Source organism: Gymnogyps californianus, chromosome 10, assembly GCF_018139145.2.
Source record: "Gymnogyps californianus isolate 813 chromosome 10, ASM1813914v2, whole genome shotgun sequence".
Lineage (NCBI taxonomy): Eukaryota > Metazoa > Chordata > Aves > Accipitriformes > Cathartidae > Gymnogyps > Gymnogyps californianus.
In genome coordinates, this window is record NC_059480.1 from 4465661 (window position 1) to 4489695 (window position 24035).

Sequence of the window (24035 nt, forward strand, 5' to 3'; positions counted from 1 at the left end):
AAAACAGTTTACATGTCTGTCTTGTTTAAAATTGGCTGTGCTTGGAGGAGCACTGGGTGAGCCTAGAACAACTTCCCAGTGAGTGATCAAGGAGCTTAGCACAAGAATAATGCTTTAGAGACTCAACAGCCCCAGTTGTACGCTGCTCAGTAAGACAAAGAAAGGACTGCTACGGTATCTGCCGCCTTTGGTACATAGCGGATGTATTGCTTGCACCACTTCCTGAACATTTTTCTGTATGAATTACTTTGTTAAATCAGAAATATGTCTGTTGGAACCAATTAGCTTAATTGCATCTTGTCAACAAGCAGTGGTTAGCACAAACATCTGTAACATACTACAACATTGTCACTTTAAAACATAAGGCAATGGTGTTACATGTCTTAGATAAAATCCTGGCCTGCTGAAGCCAATGAGTCATGCATTTCCTCAGGAACAAGACTCCACATACCAAATTCCAAACTTATCAAACATAGAGCCATAAGAGATAAGGAAAAAATAGGGACTCTTGCTGTTATTTTCGAAACATTTAGTGCTTTGCTTTCACAAGATGGGGACGGTACTGTTCATCTAGGGCTGCAAGGGGCTAAACACTCCACATGTTGAACTGCAATAGCATTTCTTCCAAAGCACAGAGCCATATGGACCCTTCACACAGCAGGACAGAATAAACCCTTTGTACACATCAGAGATTTCCAAGCAAACAGGCCTAAGCCTACTCGCCCAGGCCATACTTGATAAGCAGTATAGTTTTCCTCATTATCACCATGATCACTTGAGAGCTGGGCAGGCAGGCTTTTTATATGCTTAATCCCTCATGTTCTCGACTTCAGTCTACATATAACACATTTCATGAAGCTTGAAGCTATGTCTGTCCTATACATAACATTTCTGCACTGGAAGGACAGAACCACAATGCATTTGCAGTATAGATTTTCCTCTTACCACATTTTACCTAATTATACTGTGGAAGCACAAAGATACAAGGATAGGGTCTTTATCTGGAACAAACACAAAGTAAACTCCACCAAGTACAATCTAAACACAAAAATCTCTTTTCACAAGCATCAAGAATGCATTTGAAAGAATGTCAAACAGATGCCCCAAGAAAATTACTTCCCCTGCCTCTTTTCTCATCCCAAACCCTTATTATTAATTTTTGATTGATTTTTTTTTGGCTCTTACACACTCTCATGCTGATCTTCTTAGGTGGGCTCTATACAACCTTCCCAGCTTTCTTTTATCCCTCTAGTTTTCTTGCCAATAAATTATTCTAGTTTTATGAAAGGTTTCTTTTTTATTTCATAACCATTTTCTCTTGATCCAAAATGAGCTAAAACTTAGTGGTTGGATGTTTTGTTTTTTAATGCAACAGTTGGTCTGCCAAATGCCTTAAAAATGTATTTCAATCTTCTCTGTTTATTTGAAAGCTGCTTCTTCCAAGAAGGCTAAGAATAATGCGGTTACCATAGTTTCCTTATCCACGACCAATAAAACGCAATTTGGAATACAATAAAACAGAAGACAAGACTACTCACAAAATGTGACTAAATGATCGGACATTGATATCTTCACTCTACATCACTCCTAGCACTACTATGGAAAATACTCAAGACTAATCAATACCCAGGTTTTGGTCCAGCAGGGAAGATGAAGATAAGCCTGTCTGATTGCCAGCTATTTGAGATATTTCAATTCCAACACTTAAGATGTCTGTTCATGTAAAATCCTTACCTCACAGATTTAGTATTTCACCTCAGAGATTTTGTATTTTACTGTACTCTTTTGTTCCAGGAAGTGATTGTGTAGGAAAGCACTTTGCTAAGGCTCAGTGAAGCAAAGTGATGGATTAATTACCCGTAGGAACCAGTTGACAAAGTAAATAATGTACTGCCTGTTCTTACAGTTTTGTTCGCCCCTGAACAGGCAAGCTTCTAGGGAACAAGCCAAAAATAATCTTTTTTCTTCCAGTCAACTGGCCAACAAAACCCCACATACGCTTCAAAGACTATACAAATTACACCTGCTTTGGACACATCCATTTGCTTTCCTGATTAGAAGTTAAATGATGGAATTTTACTCTAATAAAATCAACTTTTAAGAAAAGAAAGTTTAAGAAAAGAAAGAAAAACAATTGTTCTCAATAATAATGAATGATGGAAGAGAAAACCACAACATGCATGATGGATATAGGGACCCACTGCCAAGTTAATTTTTTTCCTGATTTTAAAGTGTTGTAAAGATTTCCTTTAAAAAAAGTAAAATATTTTGCCTTTTCCTTTAAAAAAAGGAAACAACAAGTCCAGAGGATGTTCTGTTTGATGAGACACACTAAGACGACTTACCAAAGCACGCACCTGAATGGGGGGGTAGCAGAATCCTCCTCCCATGCTCTCAGTGCATACTACAGGACTGATTCCTGTGGTGCCTGGGACTTTCTCACAAACACACCAGGTAAATGTGGGAGAATGCAACGCAAGATTTTCTGGTGTTCTACTAACGTTTGCTTGCCAGTGACAACAGCCCAAAACAGCTGAGGTTAAATCAAAAAGCTCTGGCCATGGTTTGATAACCCCTGGATGTAAGCAATAGGAGAAGAAAATATAGCAAGTCTCTTCCTTACCCCAGGCACCCAGGGCTGTAGTCAGGGATTCTGAGCACTAGGAGCAGGGAAACTGCTAGAAGAGCATTTGCTGTTGTTGTTTTTGAAGAAAAGCAGTTATCCTCACTGTGCAGCTTTCTGGAGCTTTTGCAGACCCCAGAAGCACCATCGCCGTATATATCAAACATACAGGCACAGACCCTCAGTCAACATAGTTTCAATTATAGCTTAGCCACAAGAAAATATAATGCATCTTTTATCCTTGCCTTCTCATCTTGTGAAGGTCATATAAAGGTAACAGAGTATAGGGAAGAGAGAAAGAAGGTGTAAGAGTGCAAGAGATCACTCATATGGTGAACATGCTCCACTCTTCCAATGAAAAAGCTTATTAGTTCACCCCACCAAAAAAGCATTCTGTGTGTAGCAGAATGCCAGTTCTAATGCATTAGACAAAGCCATTGTATTTTTGCAGAAAAAAACATCTTAAATCCTGTTAATATGTTGCTCATAGCATCAGTTAAACTAAGTAGTACATTTCTAAATTGCTGATCTCAAGTTAATCAGTGTCAGCACTATAAAAGAAAATAGCTAAAAGCACTAACTAAAAAGGCATGTCTTTCACATCCCTAGAGTGAATTTACTGGGGAGCAGGAAGAAGCAGTGAAGACCAAGCCTACATTAAACTTTGCACCCTTCTCATCTACCAATAAAGAAGTATGTAGACCAGGGTTTTTTTTCAAACATTTCCTTTACGCCTTCAGTACACCACATTTCAAGTCTCACACCAGCCCTGACCAGGCTGCTCATTAATGGTTTTAAACTTTCTGTCCAAAAACACCTAAGAGGAGAGTTACCTGCTCAGGACCTGTGGCTCTGCATTACCTTACATCATTGTCCTCTACTGTTACGGACAGCACTCTGATGGAAGGCCCAGACTCTGTTATCACCCAGTTGTAAGTGGTACCCACAGTAAATGACATTTGAAGCCCCATCCACTTTGCCATTATTGGTTTGGTTGTTGACCTCTCTTACGGTTCACAACAAGAACCAGCATCCTTCCTTATCCTGCCTGTCAGAAACCAAGCAGCGCAATACCTCATTGATGGCAAGCTGCTCTCCACCTCCACCAGGGTGGCCGTAGCGGTGGTTGGAGCTCCGGAAGTCCTCATACAGGTCCTCCTCACTTCCCACATCGTCTGTTAGAGCTGTCTTATCCAGTGCCCCATCAGCGATCACTGCAACAACAAAAAGAACAAATTGGTATGGACCACAAGGTCCTCAGCAGCACTGCATCAATTATATGAGCTTGGCTGGGGTGAGGGACACTGTAACACAGCATAAAGGAAAAAAAGACAAGGAAACTGTACAGGCAATTTCAGGGCACAATTCCAGCCTGGTGCATGCCCATTTTTCAGAGACTTTTTCTCCATTCATGTTTTGTTACCATAAATGATTGTGTCTTTTTCTAGACTGGAAAGCATGATTTAAAAAAATTCAACAACTGCTGCATGTTGCAAAGAAAAGATCAAGTAAGAATAAGAAAACAGGCTCTGAAAAAAGGTGCAGGGCAAAGATGGTGCAAACACGATTTCATTATGACATTGCCGTGTTGACAGGAAACTTGACTAGGTAACAAGCTCATGTCTGTGAATTCATACCTTGATGATTATGATTTACCAAATCTTATCAGACCAAGGAAACTCTCAGCCTTTGGGAAAAACATTCACTTTCCTCTTTGTCCACACATTTATTTAATTTGAGAACCGTTTTTGTTGCCTAAAGGGGTGTTTGCTACAGAAGTATCCATTATTACCACAGGAGGGCCATTCTACTCAGAACAGCCCTGAATAAGCTACAGATAATGGAGGGTTAGTGGTGTACAGCTAGAACAAGCATTGAAGTCTCAAGATATAAGCATAAGCCTGAGAGAAATAAAAATACAGCATTTATACTCCTTGCATAGAAGAAAATAGCACTTCATCTGTTTCATAGGCAGGAACCTTTTCCTAAGGTCTCCTCAAGGTATTAGCAAATACACTTCAGTGGCATGTTGACCAATCATTCATTCATCCCATATTTGTATAGGCTACTGAGCATAAACTTTCTGTTCTCAAAATCTGTGAAAAACGTCGATGATTAAAGAAAACATTTGCTGACATATTCATCTGGATTAGCAACTACTAGGACAACAGTTTCCATGACAAAGAGGTGGGCTTCACAAAGATTTCTATGCATGAAGTAAGTAGTTAACACAAACATGATGCAGAGAACAACAGCTGATATAACTAGTAATTTTAGTTTAATGGACTTGACACGGCTATAGTAGAACTGAATGAAGTGAAAACACAGCTATTGCTATCAGCACTCCGGGTGACGGTCTTGGCTGTCCAAGTTACACATGATGTCAGACTCAAAATTTTTGCAGAACAGGTGAAAAAAAAAAAAAAAAACAACTTTCAGCTTGATCTTGTACAGCTTGGATAGGAAAAGCACCAGTCAGAGTCTGGGGACACATAAGCCTGTTCTTGAGCCCTCATTTCACTCTATAATGCAAGTGCATCTTATGAACCTAATTGTGTCAATGGGCCAAGAAAAAGTGCCTAAGGGTTCATTTGCTTATTATTACCTGAAAACAAAGCTCCCCAGTAATACAAAATAAAGTGCTGTCAGAGGTTACAGCAAGACCTGCAAAGATCGTCCTCATCAATACTTTCATTACATATGATGTTTTGTTAAGGCCGCATCACTTGATTACTTCTAATAACATGGTGAGGTGTAAATTCAGTATAGCAGCGATCAGTTCAGTGCAGTAACTTGACATCAAAATGACTGGAGTATGAGCTATTTTTGAACTAAATACTTGATTGTTTATGCTTTGAATTCAATAAATATGCACAACATAGCAAAGATATACTCACTGTCTAAACCTGGAACTCTACTCAATATTGATGGCAGTTCAGGACATGGAGGTGGATATGAGCTTATGATTAAAGCAGAATTTTCTGTGAAAGTGTGTAACTACCCAACCATTCAACTTTAAGTGACATTTCACAAAAAAATCAAGCATTCTCATAGCTTTGCTCTGACATGCTCTGCATCATAGCATTATACAGAAGTTCTCTACCAAATACATGCCAGTAGTATAGATTGCTGTCCTGGTTTCGGCTAGGACAGAGTCAATTTTCTTCCTAGTAGCTGGTATAGTGCTGTGTTTTGGATTTAGTAGGAAAAGAATGTTGATAACACACTGATGTTTTTAGTTGTTGTTAAGTAGTGTTTATACTAAGTCAAGGATTTTTCAGCTTCTCGTGCCCAGCCAGCAAGAAGGCTGGAGGGGCACAAGAAGCTGGGAGGGGACACAGCCAGGACAGCTGACCCAAACTGGCCAAAGAGCTATTCCATACCATATGACATCATGCCCAGTATATAAACTGGGGGAGCTGGCTGGGAGGGGGGATCGCGGCTCGGGAACTAACTGGGCATCAGTCAACGAGTGGTGAGCAACTGCATTGCGCACCACTTGCTTTGTATAGTTTAATTCTTTTAGTATTACTATTGTCATATTATTATTATCATTATCATTGTTTTTCATTCCTTTCTGTCCTATTAAACTGTCTTTATCTCAACTCACGAGGTTTTTTTTTCCCTGATTCTCTCCCCCATCCCAGGGGTGGGGAGGCAGTGAGCGAGCGGCTGCGTGGTGCTTAGCTGCCGGCTGGGGTTAAACCACGACAATTGCATATAAAGGAGTGCTGGGGCTAAGACCTAGCCCATTAATATAAAATTCAAAACCAGCTGGAATGCTACTGATACTATCATTTTATGCAGAGTTACCATGGTTGGCACTTTTTTTTTTTTTTAAAGAGCGCTAAAGTATCACTTTTTGCTCATACACTGTCTGAAAAACATTTATCTGATGGTAATGAACAACTTTCAGTGTATTAGTACAGCAACAAAAACAAATTAGAAATGTTGTTCAAGAACAAATAAAAATAAATCATTTATAAGAAGGGAGTTAGCAGTCACTTAATTCAAAACTTTCTTTGCATCCCTCTGATCTCATTCTTTTCCCTTATTTTATGCATGGCTTCATTGCATTTGCCTTATGCATCTTCTGCTATTTTCAATGCTAAAAGTAATTTTCAGATGGAAAAATGTTCATTGACATCTTTAAAGCTTTTGTTTTTTTTCCCCCCACATTTTCCTATTGGTTCTCTGATCTGTGCTTAGATGAAAAAGCAAAAGCTCCAGGGAGATATTTATCTGTATTACTTAAAATGCTCTATACCTCTGCTAAGTGCCTTGAAAGCTGTGTTTGCTTTTACTAGAGATCTGTTTTTCTTCTCTGATCTTACTAAGCTCATCAATCTTCTGCAGTCTCAAAACCTGCTACTGCATTTTGGATCAGTTTTCCTGGCAGAAGAGTACTCATGGACATATTTCATCAAAAAATGCAGTTCATAGTCATACAAAAGTTCTCAATCCTCAAGGAAAAATGGCCCAAGATAGCCATTATACATTTTCCCAAACTAACTAATGTTCCAGGGAAGAATAAAACTAATGAAAAATAAGAATTTGCTCTGAAGCAGCTTACATGGGAGACATGATTACAAATAAATAAATAAAACAGTAGTCTGGAATGGTGACCCAATGCACTAGAAATCCATCAAGAAAGTAGGAGAATGACGGCTTTTAATGTAGGTAGTGACTTAACATGCACAGCATAAACTAGGTCAAGTAGAAAAGAAGCAAGCACTATACAAAAATCTTTAAAGACAAGTTAGCAGAGATTGCCGAAATAGTCTATCAGCTTCCTCAACGACACAGTACTAGTCGGACAGGCAATCATTAAGCTGCATGGTAGTTGACTCAGATGCCTCATTCCTGCCCCCCCAAATGCTCGTCTCCGTTTAACACTGAAATCCACTGGTATGGTCACAGCTGGCCTATCTGTGTGTCTCTGAAACCACTGATCTGACCTGTCCCTGGCAGTCAGGCAACACCAACGAACAACGTTCTGTCAAAAAATAACACCAAGCATCCAATTAGCTCAAGCAGTTTTCTCCATATTTTATATGGCTATCCTGATAAATTTCACTAAATATGGCAACAAATCCCATACATAGGAACACATGGAGGGGTTGTCACCAACATTTAGTAATACAACCTTCTGTGCAAGTATTAAAACTCTGCTTTACACTGTTGTTAGTCCAAGCCCAAGCTCAGGATTTATGTCATTAAAGTACTAAAGCAGATGGATAATTCTAGCAATAGTAGCTCATGAAAGAATGCCGCACAAACCCTTTTTTATGCATCTGAATAGAGAATAAGGTGTCAAGAGCCTGACTCCATGAAGAAATATCTTGAGGTTATGAAGCAGCAAAAGTCATACAAAAAATGGCACTGAAAACAGCGACTGGCACGGGTGGTCTGCGTTCAAGTGCCTGAGCAGACAGCACTGAGACAGGCTACATTCAAGGACCGTCACAAAAACAAAAGGGAACAATTCTATAAAAATCAAATAAAGCTTGATCAAAATGGTCCAAAGGAAGAAGGTATATGGGTTGACCCTTACACCTTCCTACAGGCTTTGAGATACAGGCATAAACCATCAGCAGTAGGAAGGGTCCTGGCTGGGCTCTGCTTGTGCCCCCACCTTGCTGAAGGGGAGCATGTAAGAGGCTGATGCCAGGCAACCCCGAGAGCTACTTCTCCTACACAGTTACAGAGCTATCCATCTCATCAGAAAGCCATTGGAGCCGTTATCAGCTCTGTGGTTTCACACAGAAGAGCACTCTATGCCCGCAGTGCCATGCAATGGCCGCAGTATAAACCACAGCTGTACGTCTTACAGCCACCCCAGCTAGTGGCCTGCCAGCTGCATCCTGCTTATAGGTAAGTTTGGATAATTTGAAATGCATACAGGCAGCTGCCTGTACGGTAGGATGTTTACTCTTGGGTGCCACAATCAAGCCTATCTGACACTGGAGAACAAAACAGCTGGGCTACACTGGGACAGCCTCAATTTTAATAACCAACAGAAGAGGGCAGGGAGGGCAAAAATGAGAGAAGCCTTGTGTTGTTCATCTAACCGGTGGGAAACCAAAAGGAGTTGGGATTAGATGATCTACTGAAGGTCACAGACTGAAAACAAATATTAACCATAGTCCAGAGTTCAGTTAAGACTAGCGTCACCTAGTACAGGTGACACTGTTTGCCATCTCTGAGCTCCTCTCCTCTTTTGAAGGGTGGACCTGCTTCATACATTCCAAGTGCCAGGAGTTAGTGACCACAAGTTGTTGTTGCCCAAAACAATAATACTACCACGACAAAAAAACCCAAACAAACAAAAAAAAGAAAATCCCACCCTCTCACTGAATAAATTTCTAGAACAGTTTCCTCAGAACAGCTGGGCACTACAGCCCCAAATCTAGCACAGCCTCTTAACAGAGATATGTCTCATGACATATCATGAGATATGACATATCATGTCTCAGAGATATGTTTATGCCTCAGCTGGAATAAACCCCAGTAGCTCCCCCTTGGTGAGGAACTCCAACCGCGTGCCTGGGTCAGAAGCCTGAACAATGACCCAGGACTGAAGGAAAATGGGCTAGAGGCAGTTTCCCCAAAATTTTGGTTATCTGTTTTCACTTGACTTACAGCCTACAGCTTTTAGGGGTAAGGCTGGGAAAGGAATCCATGATGATTACAGACAGCTTTGAAAGCCAAGAGCATCCATAGTTTATTAAAAGCACATTATATTACTGACCAAGGGAACAACTTTTGTGTATTTGAAGTATCTCTCTTTCAAGTGTGCTTTTTCAGTACCACAGCCATACATTTAATTTGTCTGTGTAGCATTTACATTTAAAATAATTCACCAAAATAACAGTAGGAGCCTGATTTACACTCACAGAGCAAATTAATTCAGAGCTAACAACATCATTCCCTTTGCTTCACTGAGCAGAGATTGCTGTGGTTGTCTGCAGTGCCCACAGGAAAGTGCATTGCAGCTGGTGAAGGGAGTGGTTCAAGAGATTTAAGATGATAAAAAAAATGAAAGGGGTGCGTGGGGTGGGGAAACCAAACCCCGACTACATTGCCCAGGTGAAAAGAGCCCCTCCACTCTCCTCTTCGCCCATTCTGAATTGCTAAACCCTCATCTCCCTTAGAAATAGCTACCACAGTAGTGCTGCAGCCTCCATCAGTCCTGTTCTGAATTATGTGCTTCATTTATCAGCTGCTGGATATACGGAGGTCCCTATGCAGCTGCCACAGTAAAATCCATCAGAGTGATGTCATCCCACTTCTGCCCCAGCAGTGCAATTCTCCAGCTCTTTACTGTGCTGATGGACCCTCTCACATCATCCTGCGTATGGTTGTGGGCCAGTTTAACAGGAAGAGGGAAGTCTGGCAGGGAATTAGCAACAAGGGAACAATGACCAGTTAGTATGTGCTTCATGAGGGGGGAAAAAAAAAAAAACAACCCAAAACAAAAAACCAACCAAGGATATGGGCCTGCAAAGCCAAGCCTTAGAGAGCTAAGGTGCTCATGATGACATTTTTGAGCAGGTAATGGAACTATCTTCAGTGACTCTTTGAGGAAAAAAAAAGAACACAGAATGGGGAGAAGAGGCAGAAAATATTTAAGTGGAGAAAGCAAGCTTCATCGCCTCCATTTGAAAGAAATATTAAAAAGGGAAAGGATTCAACATAACAAAATTAAATTAACATTTTGGTATAACGCCACAAATGGAATTGCTGTTGTGAGTGAAACCAGTTCGTAATTAGCTGAGGCAAAGAGCAAATCCGCACTCGAAAACAAAAAGGACACAGTTCTTCAATGGAAAGCTGAGCACAGGTCCTCTGTGGGTCTGCTGGGCGCATCACCCAGGGTGACATTCATCAGCAATAATGCACTGAGCCACCCACTCAGGTTTCAAGAGTTTTTAAATCCCAATTAGAATCTAAATGACTTGCAGGGAGGCTTAAGGGAGTTCTCAGCTCTCTCGGGTAGTGGAGATAATTATGGGGAAGAGAGATGCGGATTATGAATGGCTCTGCAGCTCTGACTCCCACGTTACCACTCACTACGCACTTGCAGCTTAGTCCGCTTTGCCTTGGCAGACATGCAGCAGAGAGCTGCCCTCAGTCCCTTCCTTGCTTGTTGCGTGATGTTACAAGTGAGAGAGAAGAGGGGGAGCAGTTTAACTAGATTTGAAGAAGAGTGGAAACAATGGGAAAAACAGATAGAAAAATCACATAAATGTACTTTCTTGATCCAAAGCCTGATCCTTTGTTGAAAAGCCCCTCTGTTGTACTGCATGAAAAACTATTAATTCACTGGCTGCATTCCCATCACAGCTACTGACTTGGAAAAAAGCAGACATGTCCTCCTACTCTACATATTTGTTGTTTATTTGCTCAGGTCTGATTACTCATCCATACCAACCTGTTTGCTCTCATTTTTCAGATGGACATCTTTGGAAATACTATTTACTTTATGTCTGGACAATGTTGAACATGATGGGGCCAATTCTATAGCTCAGTCCTTTAAGCCCTATCACAATCTAAACATTAAATCAATCATAGCAATCAAAACTAGCAGACAAATCCCTTCTAGTATCCAGGCACATTTTTTACTGTATATTCAGTAGGATGTACTGGTTGGAATATCTGGCGTGTCATTACTGCCCCAACAAGAAGTCTTATTCATTGATGTAGCTGCTATTTAAAGGGGGGGGGGGGGGGGGGGGGGGGGGGGGGCACGCATGGGCGGGGCATGTAGATGAAAACATCCATCATAATTTTTTGAAAGCTTCCTCTGTGGAAGACTAAAGTGGTTGTGTTTCTTGTTTCTAACAGGTAACAAACACTGACATTCCAAACTCTTGCTGAATTTTTACCCGACCATTTAACTCTGCTGCTTAGCCCTGTGCCTGCTATGCCTTGAAGCAAAAAAATCAAACCCAGACCAAACTCCCTTCCCTTGAAGTGAAAAACAACAACAAAGCTGCCCCTTCATCAGACAACTGCCTCCCAAAATACTGACAGGCTGCTGGTTGGGAAACAACGTATCTGCCACCGACTGGTAGAGCACTCTCAGAGTCAATTCAGGTCAGCAGTAACCTTGGATGAGCTTTCAGCTCCCCTGCAAAGATGAAAACACCATGTCTGTGTTTCCACATCCACCCATTCTTACCCAAAAGTGTAACAACAACTGAGGAAATTCAAGCAGATGAGCCAGAAAATCAGAACAATAGTTATTTACAGTAGACAACACCTACTTCAGCAAACACAGGAGGTAAAAGCAACATCAAAGAGTGTAGTGCAGCTGACGAACCTGACAAACATGAATTTGAAAGAGCTTTGTCAATAAGATTTCAGGCATTTTTATTTATTTATTTTTAGGAAAGCATCTCCTCCAGCTTTTCCAAACCTTATAGGCACATTCCACAAGTTGGAAGATAGGCAATCTGGCAAAAAAAGACACACTGTTTTCTTAAAAGATTATTCCCACAGATTCCCCTATATGATCTCAACACCTGCCACCACTTCAGTGCACAGTTACGTGTGGTGTGACTCCTAAAGGTCACCTTTGGGCTTCTCTCATGTTTTGCTTGCACAAGTATATGAAACTTGCCTGTGGGAACATGCAAAGGAGCCATGCTATCTTACTGCTACAGAGTCTTACTGCTCTGCCATTACTTTATCTGAGTCCATCTGAACCAAAGCCCTGTTTCATACTCCAACATACTCAAACTGTGTTTTAATCTTTTTTTCTCCTCTAGAAAGCAAATAAAAAAGCCTCAAACAATTCGGACATAACCAATGCTTCTAGTCATCACCAGTCCTCAAATGAAGACCCTGAATAGAAAATGTTCCCCCGTTTTCTCTCAGGAATTGTTATTTCTCCTACCTCTGCAGCTACTTTCCAGGTACTTAATTGGAGTTTTCTTAATGCAAGTGCTGTTATCTCCCAAATCTCACGCTGCCCTTGTCTGTTTTAATTATATTGATTTAGCTGTGATGTTTGCTTCACCTCTAAAACAACTTCCTAAGAGCACTCACAGGAGAGTGTTAGAAACCCAAACTATCACAGGCTCTCATAGTGCCTCCTTTCTTGTACCTGTTACTTTATTAAACAAAGGAAAGAATGTAAACATGCTGTAGGAAATTCTGGTTGATTTATATTTCCAAAGATTCTGTGCTTTTATTATGTCTTTACATCCAAGTACACCCTCAGAAGGATCAAGAGCTCGGAAGCTAGATCTTTACTAAAGATTTTGTTGCCAAAAAGCATAGAGTTTTCTTCAGCCTTAAGTCACAGTCTAGAAACAAACACTAAGCTTTAACTACTGGCCTGGAAAAGATCATGCTGTAAAGAATGGTTAAAGTCATTTTTATGAAGAATTGTCACTAGGAAGTAAAACAATTCATATCACAAAAGTCTTTAAAATATTGCACCCTGTCATGCCAACTTTGCGTGGAAATATCAACTTCCTTACGCTATTTTCACAACAGTCAAACCTGGATCAGGAAAAAAAAAAAAGAGACATGGGTCTTTCTTATAATGGAGTAATCTGCATTATAACTTGAATGAGTAATAATGAAGAATTGTCTTGATAATTTAAAACCTTTGACAATGCAGCCACTTCTGGTTAAGACAAAACTATTTAACACCAGAACCTGAAACGAAGCCTGCAAGCCTATAGCTAGCTAACCGATACGATGAATAACACAGATGCGCTGGGCGCATACTGTTTCCAGCAAAGTCAGCACAAAGAGCCACTGCTTGGCACTTCTGAAAAGCAGGCTGTTTATATAAGTGTCTGAAGACGGATTTAAAAGGCTAACTTTGAACACTTAAATTTGAAAAATGTGACCTTTGTTTTTTCCCAGAATTCTGCATAATGCTATAAATCTAGTCTTTATCTTTGTGAAGCTATCCAGGCTGACAAGTGGCTTATATCTATGACCTTGTACCGCAGAAGTAATTAAAAATGAATGCCATGAGAAGACTTTCAATTGCTCTTGTGCATTATCAAGTATAAAAGTATAAGTCTCAAGGGGCAGCAAGATTGTTTTGTTGACATTATTTTGAATGACCAGTCTTCATGTAACACACAACAGATCTTCTGGTTTCATAGTGGGGCTACAGTCTTTTCATTAAAAATACTGGTAAAACTGCTTTACCTTTAGGTAATCCCTCTGTCCCTATTTATATTTTAATCTGAGTTCTAAGAAAAATCCTGAGATCAAGCTACCAATTTTTTCTGAATGGAAAACAGGAAATCAAGGATTAATATTATTTGACTACAACTGCCATGACAGCTAAGGGATCAGGCTTTTTGCAGCACACATGTTTGAATGACACAACACTACACAAACAAAGGAGACAAAGTCAGGCTCTGAGTTAGTCAGGATGATTCTTCTTTAGCGTTACTCAGAGCAGATTTGGGAGATCAGCTCTGAGCAAGCTACAGGAGAGATGCTGAACATGGCCAAGTGTAATCCAGTCTTTATATTCTGAGTAGACAAAGACACAAGAGCATCTCCACTGGAAGATGGGTGCAGAATAGGAGGGTGCCACATTAGCTCAGTTAAGAGGGACCTCATGGACAGAGACAAGGTGGAAATTTCAAACTCCCTCGGACATTGCATATTTACAGTTCTGTGAGCATAAACTTCGCTGCCAGAGTCCAGGACTGACTGGTTTTAATATCCAGTACTGCTATGTCACCTGTGTTGAAGACCAGCTCTACAAACCAATGGAAGAAGAAGGTTGGAGCACAGAGGTGACCTGGATGAGAGGATGGTGCAGTCTCTTGCCCTCATTGCATGGCTGGGAGTGTGCTTCACACCAGCTCCAACAGTAGTCCCCACACCAGTCAGCCCTCACTACCTCTCCTCCCCAGGGCCTCCTGACTTCCTGGCCAGTGATATATATATGACGGTGAAAGAGTCTGCACCAAAATAATTTCAAACTGTACATGGACAGCAATATTCTTATGAAATATATTTAAGAACTCAAGGACAGGCCTTATAGCCCTTATACATTCGATACTGTTCATACTGCAGTAGGAACAGAGCTGCCCACTGTGAAGTATTTGCTCCCTGGGAATCTGAGGGTGCAGATGTGATATCTTACTGCAAATCAAATTCAAAGAATTAAGCTTGAGATACTGAACCTGTTGATTCTCAATAAATTTTCAAATATCATAGGAAAACAAAAAAAGAGACTTCACATTCAATAATTTTAAGTTTCCTAGGAAACTGGTGTAAGAAGGTACATTTCAGAGTGTTTTCACAACATTCAGCTCCAGGTCCAAATTATAGCTGAATGTGTCAGATGCAATCTCACCCTACAACAAGAAAACTCTTCCAAGGAAAACATTATTCCTCTTGGAATACATCAAGTATTCAATTCAAAGCCATTATTAATCATCCCTTTAAAAGAAGGAAGCATTCTGGCAAGGTCACATTGGTCAGGGTGCCTTTAATAGTTAAATTCATTACTTAGGATGTTTACTGCAGGCTTCAACAAGGAAATAAGAGTAGCAGAATTGGTAAGATCAGCATTTCAGCAAATCATGAGCCTGAGATGCTAAGTGTGCATTTTGAATTATGAATTCGAAATGACACATTACCACTTACAGATCATTGGCTGCAACACAGAATATTTTGGAAGCTTTGGAGACTGATTTAAAGTCTCCCCAGCTGGAGATGGTAAAATTAAGTGACAAAAGTATATTAACAGAGGCAACAACGTAATCTCAATACTAACTAATAAAAAAGCATTGCTGATTAGCAGTGATCAAACTGAACAAGGTCTCTTAAAAAGGTAAGAGAACATGAAGCCTTTTCAGAAGTCACATTACCTAAAGCAAGCCTATCCTTCTTTTGACCAGTACATACTGCGTACAGTCAAATGCAGCTCTACCTAAGGCACATGTCAGAAAAGGGACATTCTTCTAGAGAGACAGCTGAAGCAGTCAAAATAATCTTTGCAAATTTGATATTAGCGGTGTAACTTGCAAAATCAAAACAGGCTAAAACAAGGACAAGTGCCTTCCAGAGCAACTCTGTTCGCGTGTTCTAGCGCACAGCACTGGTCAACAAACCTGCAATTCTTTATCAATTGTTTGAACTTATAAAACAAACATAATAATCCTTTCGCTTAAAGGCAGATATGTCAAATTTGACCTTCCTGTGATTAGCCAAAATTTAAAACATTTAATTCCACAGTGCTGCTGTTATTGTTTCCATTTTTTAATTGATTCTTATCTAGATCCCATATGCCACCAATGAGAATAGGAAAATGCTTTGTTTGTGAACAGAAACTGTACATTTACTATTTTCCCAACCCTTAGCTTTTCCAAAGCAGCTAAAAAAAACCAACTTGCTCCAGACTCACAGCCTGGAGCCTGCTCCAGGCTCACAATTCCAGAAACACGTTCTAGTTTTCAAAACATCTCTCCAGCTACAGTGTATCTGACTAAAGGGCAGGGGACAAGAAACAATGAACCCAAGCCCCATGCCACCTAGCTTTCAAAAGTGCTCAATGTATAAAATTACCTTTATCCTCAAATACACTGAAGGATGTGCTGTGGTTTACTAGTTACACAATGATTTGGTCCTTCAGTGTCTAAAAATCACTGTTCCTCAGAACTAAAGCAAATGGCAAAGGAATTCTTCCAGTAACAACTTGCCAATTTAGAAGTGAAATTTAAATTAACCTTATTTTCCAATGGTTTTATACCTGATGCGTGTTCACTTAGGATGACAAATCTAAGTGTCCAGTTTCTCCTTTCCCTGACAATATAACCAAGCTGATTTCTCTGTCTTTGCAGCCCATTTTTTGCCTATGAGCTTTACTCTCATATATCAAAATTTGATCTTTTGAACAAAGCAACACAAATTCTCCAGGCTCAAATCCTATGCGCTGGTAGTCTTAGTACCCTTATTCCATTTTCAAATGAAGTTCCAAGGAAAACAAAAACAACCCGCCCATATTTACAAACAGATTATTTTCCCCAAAGAGAAAACTGCTACAGAGCAGGATGTAGTTCAGATATATTAAAAAAAATTATGCAATGAAAGGGCTACTTGTAAGTATCCGTGTATTTTAAGTTGGCTGATGACATAGCCTGTATGAAGTGTAAAACACAAAATCTGTCAGTTTAGATTATATTTCTGTGAAACTAAGCTGCTGGCTGATTTTCATATTCGTCATGAATGGTTCTGTGCAGTAGCATCTTCCTTTAAGTTAACGCATAGCTGTTGTCTCTGTCTTGTAGATTTAAATAATTATTTTTATTTTCAGCTTTGGTGGTATTCCCCTGCACCAGAAGCTCAACTTCTTCATTTCTGAGTGACAGACTATGCAATGCAGGATTATTACATCAAAGGACAACACTGAAGTGTCAATAAAGGAAAGAATCCCCCAGGAGACTACTGTCAAAAGATACAAATTTCTTCCTCCAATATGGAAAAAAAAACCAAAACAACCAACCCAACCCCTCTAAAACAAATTCCCAGAAGATGTCCATCCAGCCTGGAAAGCCATCTGTCTTTGCTTTGACAGTGACCAGTGCTCTCAGCACCAAAAACATTTGTTTTATTTGACAAGTACAGAGTGTATAAAAAGTGACCTGGAGAGACCAACAGGAGGGAAAAAACCAGCAGAGCAAGGTGCATATTGCATGCTGTACTGCCATGCACACCATGGCAGGTCTGAAGTGGCTCTCCTTAACATTTACTTCTCCAGATTTTTCCCCAGAAGCAGTCATGGGAGATACTGATCTACTGCTTCTCAGTTTCTCTAAAACCCAGAGTTCAGGGACAGAAGAGAATAGTGAGAGTATTGCTGATATATTCTAAGGGAGCTTTAAAAGAGGATTATTCTAGTGATTAAAATCAGTGAGTGAGGCACATAGCACATACTGGGGATCATGGAAGTTTAGCGTGCTGTAAAATTAATGAAAAAACTTAGGATGCATTTTAAGTCCACAAGGCCACGTGGGTGCAGCAATGACAGGTATTCCATGCACATACATTTGGTATTTGGCATACTGCATTCAGAGCATATGGCTAAACTGCAGCACAGTATCAGTCTGACTTAGGGGGTGATGCTGCAATGCAGTGCCTTTGTGATAGCCTAGAAAAGCAAAATGATTAACAGACCTCATCCCTTACTCTTGCTGGAGATAGCCAGCACTGCTAGCAACTGCAGTCCTATACAGGACAATGGCAGATAAATGCAAAGAGGATACTCTTTAGCCATTCAGGTATGCCCCTTCTACTCACAAACTAGCCCAAAGTAAACTCACAAATCTTTACAAATTAGCTTTTTGTTTATATCAACAAACTGTGTTGACCCTCTGTTCTCCCAGTTCTGCAGTGATCAGAACAAAACCAAAAGATGAGGGAAATAGGGACCCACATCACCATGTAGCAACCTCCCCACCTTCACCTGCCTCAGCCTTGTAGAGCTCTAGAATTCCACCATGTTAGACAGCAGCCCCTTCATAGAGGCTGTCATGCAGTTGACAGAGCCATTATACATGCAGATGATGTATATACATCTCTTTACAATTCTGTTTCCTCTCACCTTGATTAATTACATTTCTGTCTGCCTTCTTTCCTTTCAAACACAAATGCAAAGGACAGGCTCTGAAAATGGGACTTTTTTCCCCGTGAGTCCCTTTCTGAACTCAGCAGGTGCAATTCTACTGAAGGCAGGAAACTACCATTTCTAGACTATGTTCCTGGCGTCTGCTTATCTTTCCTGCTGGAAATGTAGCAAATGTCATCAAAGTGTATCAGAACTTAAACAATCCCCTTGACTCCAGCATCCCTTTGCTGTAAATACAGTCTGAGCTTGTTTGAACTGAAAATTGTTGTTCCTGGGAATAATTGCTCTGTACACAGCACTGTCCCCAATTGATTCCAAGACACATTTTCTGAGCTGTATGAGTTTTCATTACTAACCTCACAGTAACCTTAAAGGTTTGAGCTCATTCTCTTCACCAAGCTGCACAGATCCTTCGTTGCATAATCTCAAAAATGTCAACAGCAAAACAATTGGAACAGGCACAACTGCGCTTGCCTTGTTTCAATACAGCATGGCATTTCCAGTCTGATAAAGGTTAGAAAGCGCTCTCAGAGGTGAAAGAAAAATGCTCTCCATGTACACATATCTCTTTTAATGGTGAACAGATTGAAACTAGATGGGAGGAACAAAAAGAAAAGATGAATTCACAACTAAACAAGGTATTAGAAGAGAGATTATGAAAAGTATTATAATTAGTACTCCCAGTCCAAAGCAACCAAATAGCATCCTTTGATGTTAGCCTTCCCAGATTTTGGCTGAGGTGAAAGCAATATTGTAGGCACAATACGTGAAGTTTTTACTTGTACCCATCATTTCTCATCACATTCTGCAGTGGTTGGGATCACCAAAGGTATGAGTTGTCACTTAGGAGTGGGCTTGGGTACTGACAACCGAAATCCAGGAACGTTTGGCACTCAGATACTATGGTCATGGATCATCACAGTTCCAATGACTCCACCACTAAATCTACAACTTCACTTTTTAGCCAATTCCAGTTTAAACCAGCCTTTTAAGAGGCAGAGAAGCATGTTATCAGGATGTTACTCTTCTGAGCAATGGGTTCTGGGACTGGTAACAGAGATGGGTTGATGAAGAAATCGGTAGGTTTTCTCAGTTCCAAAACGATGACAGCTGAAGAACTGACCTGTAAATTGTGAGGAGAAGGCTTCTACGCTCCCAGTGACAATGCTGCGGGCATAGCTGTGCATGAAATACATTTGATTCTCCTGACCCTAGCTATTGCTAGAACATGTGAAAAGCTGACCTGTGAAATCAGTCAAACCCAAGCGAGAGCTGAGTTTGGTCTGTGTGAGGATGGCTTCCTGACTTGACTACTATCTTCCTGTCCCTTTTGGGGAATGGAAATAGTGTGAACCCCATCTCACCACAACTGATGCTACTTCCCCAACTAAGCGTCCACTTTGTTCCTTAGAATAATCACAATTAGATCTCCCTTTTGATAACAAACTGAAATACAACTGCAGGAAGAGGAGAAAATTGCTGTGGTTTGTTTTGGGGGTGTTTTGGGTTTGTGTGTGGTTTTTTTGGTGGGTGGTTTTGGGTTTTTTTGTTTGGTGTGTCGTCCGCCCCCCCCCCCCCCCCCCCCCCCCCCCCCCCCGACTTGCATCTAATTCAGCCTCCTGTCAATATTTTCCTAGGCACAAAAAGCAACATCTCTTCAGCACGGTCACAGAATTAATTACCTGGAAATAGGAGTTTTAGGCAGAAAATTTTCTCACATTAAAATTCCAGTATTTCCACAGCTGAGAAGACAACAAAACCCAAAATTATACCATGTGCAAAGAGAGTCCAGAGCAGACACTATCCCTAAGCCACCATAAAGGCAAGATCACACCAGGAGTTAGCAGCAAGAGAAGCAAGCATGCAGGACTGCTCAGTGGACTCACAGCTGACCGCCTCGTCTTCCATTAGAAAGCAAGCAGCAGCAGCTTTATCTAATACCAGCAAGCAAAGGGGAGGAAGGGTGCAGGCTGCATCATATCGTGAACAGATCTGCCTTGCCCAAAAAGGACCCGTGATGCAAAACATTTTTTCCCCCAGTTATTAATTTATACTTCCAACATCAGTGAGTGAGGCTATTATTACCCATACTCAAGTAAATTCTCACTTTCCTCTGTGTGATGTGGAAAAAGCAGAGCAAGACCAAGCATGCTGCTGAACAGGAGGATAAGCAAACAGAGAGTCCTGAGCATCACAGTACTGTTTTACTCCAAATCACTACAATTACATCATTTTCCTTTCCCATACTAAGGCACATGTACAAACAGAAAATTCTCTTCTGCTTTTAAGAAAGGAACTTTAAAATTTGTACTCAGCCTATACGCCTTCTCCACCCATGATCATTCCTCTGTAATACCCCCATGATTCAAAGTTCTTTTTCCCCTGATGAGGAAGGATCCATCTCCCAACATACTGACAGGGCAGAATATTTTCTGAATACATCATTAGTGCAGTGCAGCTACAGTATAAACCTATAAGAGTATGCCACTCCTCATCTTTCTGTTGCATTTATTAAGAAAAAAAACCCCAACCCCTAAAACTACAAATACTGTGTCTGAACTCAGGGTGTTCTAGAATTCCTCCTAATCTACCAGCTTTTCTTCTTGAAATCACCAGGTAAACACTGCAGGGAAGACAGGATCTTTGACGAAATCGACATACTCTTCACCCTTGCATCATCCGTAGGCTTTTACAAGGTGATGCCAGCAAGATACTCTGCTTGTTTTCCTACCCTCACCCCAGGAAGAGAAGCATGTCCCCCAGCCCCATAGCCACAATTAGTATGCTGTAGAAGGGGCAGATTCCCTCTTGCTGCCACTCAACCTAATATAACTACTATCAGCCTCCACTGTAGCAAGAGGAGAGGATTTGGGCCTTGGAAACAACATATTAAGCCACATAAATTTGTTCCAGAAACCAGTTTGAAACAATTCAATTACTGGAATAAGTCTCTTCAGTCTCTGACTAACGGATTGCATTTATCCAGTGAGAAGCAAAGGCGAGTTTTGGCTTGAAAGAACAACTTGTAAATTGCATTCCCAGGCCCCACGAACAGCTTATGGTGGGTTCTAATGAGAAAGATGTTGAGAGCCTGCTTCAGTTTTCTCTTGGTCCAGCAGTTGATTTACATCTCCTTCAATCCTTCCCCAGTTATCTCCCTGCTGTAAGATGACCAAGTCTGCAGCTGAATGCAGCTACTTAGAGATAATAGTCAACAACATAGAGATGGCCCCGGAGGCATCACAGCAGAATCTGGAACCCCCACTCCCAGTGGGTATACAATACCATTTTTAGTAGTTGCTGACCTGTGTTAGAGAAAGAATGGGGTCAGGAAGGCAAGAAAACACAGATGTAGCACAGCATTGCTGGAAGACAGACAGTGCGCGAGACAACCCACCAAAAACTGTGTGTACCATTAACTACTGAGCAGCGCTTTGCTGCTGAAAACATTCCCTGATAACGTTTGGCATCTGGATTCTGTCTCCCACACACCAGGAACTGATGATGTCAGTAAAAATGTTAAATGCTATCATATCTAAATTAGTCACGAGTGACATTTTTTGTTCATTTTTGGAACAGAATGGAGACTCGCCACAGATAAGTTTTCCAAGACAGAGGTACTAAGTTGCCTAGAACCCCAAACTTTATCTAGTACTTCCTCCTTACATGACTCACATAGTTTGAATTATCTATGGGACCATCCAGATACCCTACTGAGTTCTACAATAGTCACAACTCAAACATCTACACAACATGTCACTGAAAGTGGAAATGGGGGCCTGAAAAGTCATCTTCATCCTTTAAAAATACATAAAATGCTTTTAAATACATAACAAGTTAGCAGGAAATATCTTGAAACCATAGCTGTGCTCCTACCTGTGCAGAAAGGATTTAATCCAACTTTTTCCAGAGTAAAAAATATTGGAATAGAACCGAAGTTACTTACTGTACAGTAACAAAACAAAAAGATCAATGAAGCCAATTACTTGAATTGCACCTCAAAGCATAGGTGGTAGCCCAGTGTTCATTCTGACCTTGTCTACAAAAGGCAAGACTGGAAGGGAACCTCACAAAGTTGTCTTGCCAGTCCACCTGCTCCAAGGCTGAATCAACAGCCATAGGAGTTTTTGAGAAAGGTTTCCCCAACCTCCTTCTCAAGACCTTCACTGATTGACACTTCACAGTCTCTCCAGATAATCTTTTCCCAGGGGTTCTCCTAGCATCCAATCTGAGTCTTCTTTGCTACAGGTTTCCCTGCCACCTCTACCCACCCCATGAATAAGAAACAAATTATTCCCATCACAACAGCTTTTTTAGGTATTTCAAGAATCATGTCTTCCCCCATTCTCCTCTACTGCACACCCCTAAAGTCATCCAAACTTCTCCTGTAGATCACGTTCCCCAGATTACTCTCGTTACTTTCTTCTGGATCCTCTCCAACTCATCCCACAGCATTCTTATTGTGGTGCTCAAAAATATGCACTATATATCCTTCAAACAACTACACATACACTTAACAAGTCAGCCTACACACTGTTTCATACTTAAAGCTAAGCATATTCAAATGATAATGAGCTCAAGTCAGCTTTATTTTAAATTATAGAGAAGATTGATGTAGTGCATTTTAGACTAGACTGGGCAACAAGAATTTATTTGCCATGAACTCACTCAAATTTAGTTAAATTAAGGGCACTATGTTTCTGGGCATCAGTAGGCATTGCTCTCTTCACAGAAGTCCAGCGTTATTCCTTGGGAAAGGTGCCAGACAGTTACACACCTCCTCTACAAACCCAGTGCAACATGTTCTAGCACAATCATGCTCTATAATTTGGAAGTCCTCTTACTCACTCTGTCTCTCTTGATCTGCATTGAGCACACAAAGCACAGTCAGTGGTATTCACTTCGGCCTGAACTTTCCACACACTCCTTCTTAGAGCTCTGCTGAACCTGGATATCTCTCATTTTCTCTATTTACTGCAGCTCAGTCAGATCCTGGAAAGAGACCTGTCAGTTCTTATTCTGTGCAGCTCAGTGACCTTCAAGAGACACTCTTGCCACTGAGCAGTTTAGCAAAGAACTGAGGAAAAAAGCACAGAGCCAGGTCCCTGTCTTGCAGAGTCACACCACTTGATGATCTGCTCTCCCTAATGCAAAAGGGCAAACTAAGTATTCCCTTCCCTTTTTTTTCAACCCAGCTAGCTTGACTATAAATGTGATTGCACTGATAAACATCCACAGCAAGAGATCATTTACCCAAACTAATTAACTGCTGCCACCAAATCACCATGTAATATTTTCACTAGAAAAGTGCAGCCTATGCTGCTGTGTGACATTTAGCTTTTAATTGCACTCAGTCACTGGCAAAAAATTTTCAGATATTATTATTTGTGTTGGTTAAAGTTGCACCTCTAGATAAAACATGATAAAACATGTCAAATACCGTCATAGGAGCGCTAGTGTACTGGGTTAAGAAGCTGCTACTTGACTCCTGCTGCAGCAGAGGCTGAGGTCAAGGGGAGCTGCCCAAGCAGTCCACAGGCCTTAGCTGGGCTGCACTCACACCAAGGGCTTGGTACACACTGGCTCCCCCAGCCCCCAAAGGGAAGAGAACACGGGAAGCAGGGGATTAGGACAATCTGATGCAGCGCAGCAGGTCAAGCAGTCACTGGGCAGAGCAGGGAGGAAGGAATGCTTAGGGCAGGAATTCATGCTGAGCAGAACACTCCCACTCAGCCTCCTCTCCAGCCGAGGGGAACAGGGAGCAGCTCAGTCAGAGGGCGCAGAACAACACTC

General features: G+C 41.0%; 1 protein-coding gene across 1 annotated transcript in view; it reads right to left on the reverse strand.

Moving 5' to 3' along the window:
• LOC127019864 (rho guanine nucleotide exchange factor 4-like) overlaps positions 1-24035 on the reverse strand; it is a 123285-nt gene that overhangs the window by 43020 nt on the left and 56230 nt on the right. Inside the window, exon 4 of the mRNA XM_050902107.1 lies at positions 3698-3837. Within this exon, the coding sequence (XP_050758064.1) occupies positions 3698-3837 (140 nt within the window). The remainder of the gene's footprint in view (positions 1-3697; positions 3838-24035) is intronic.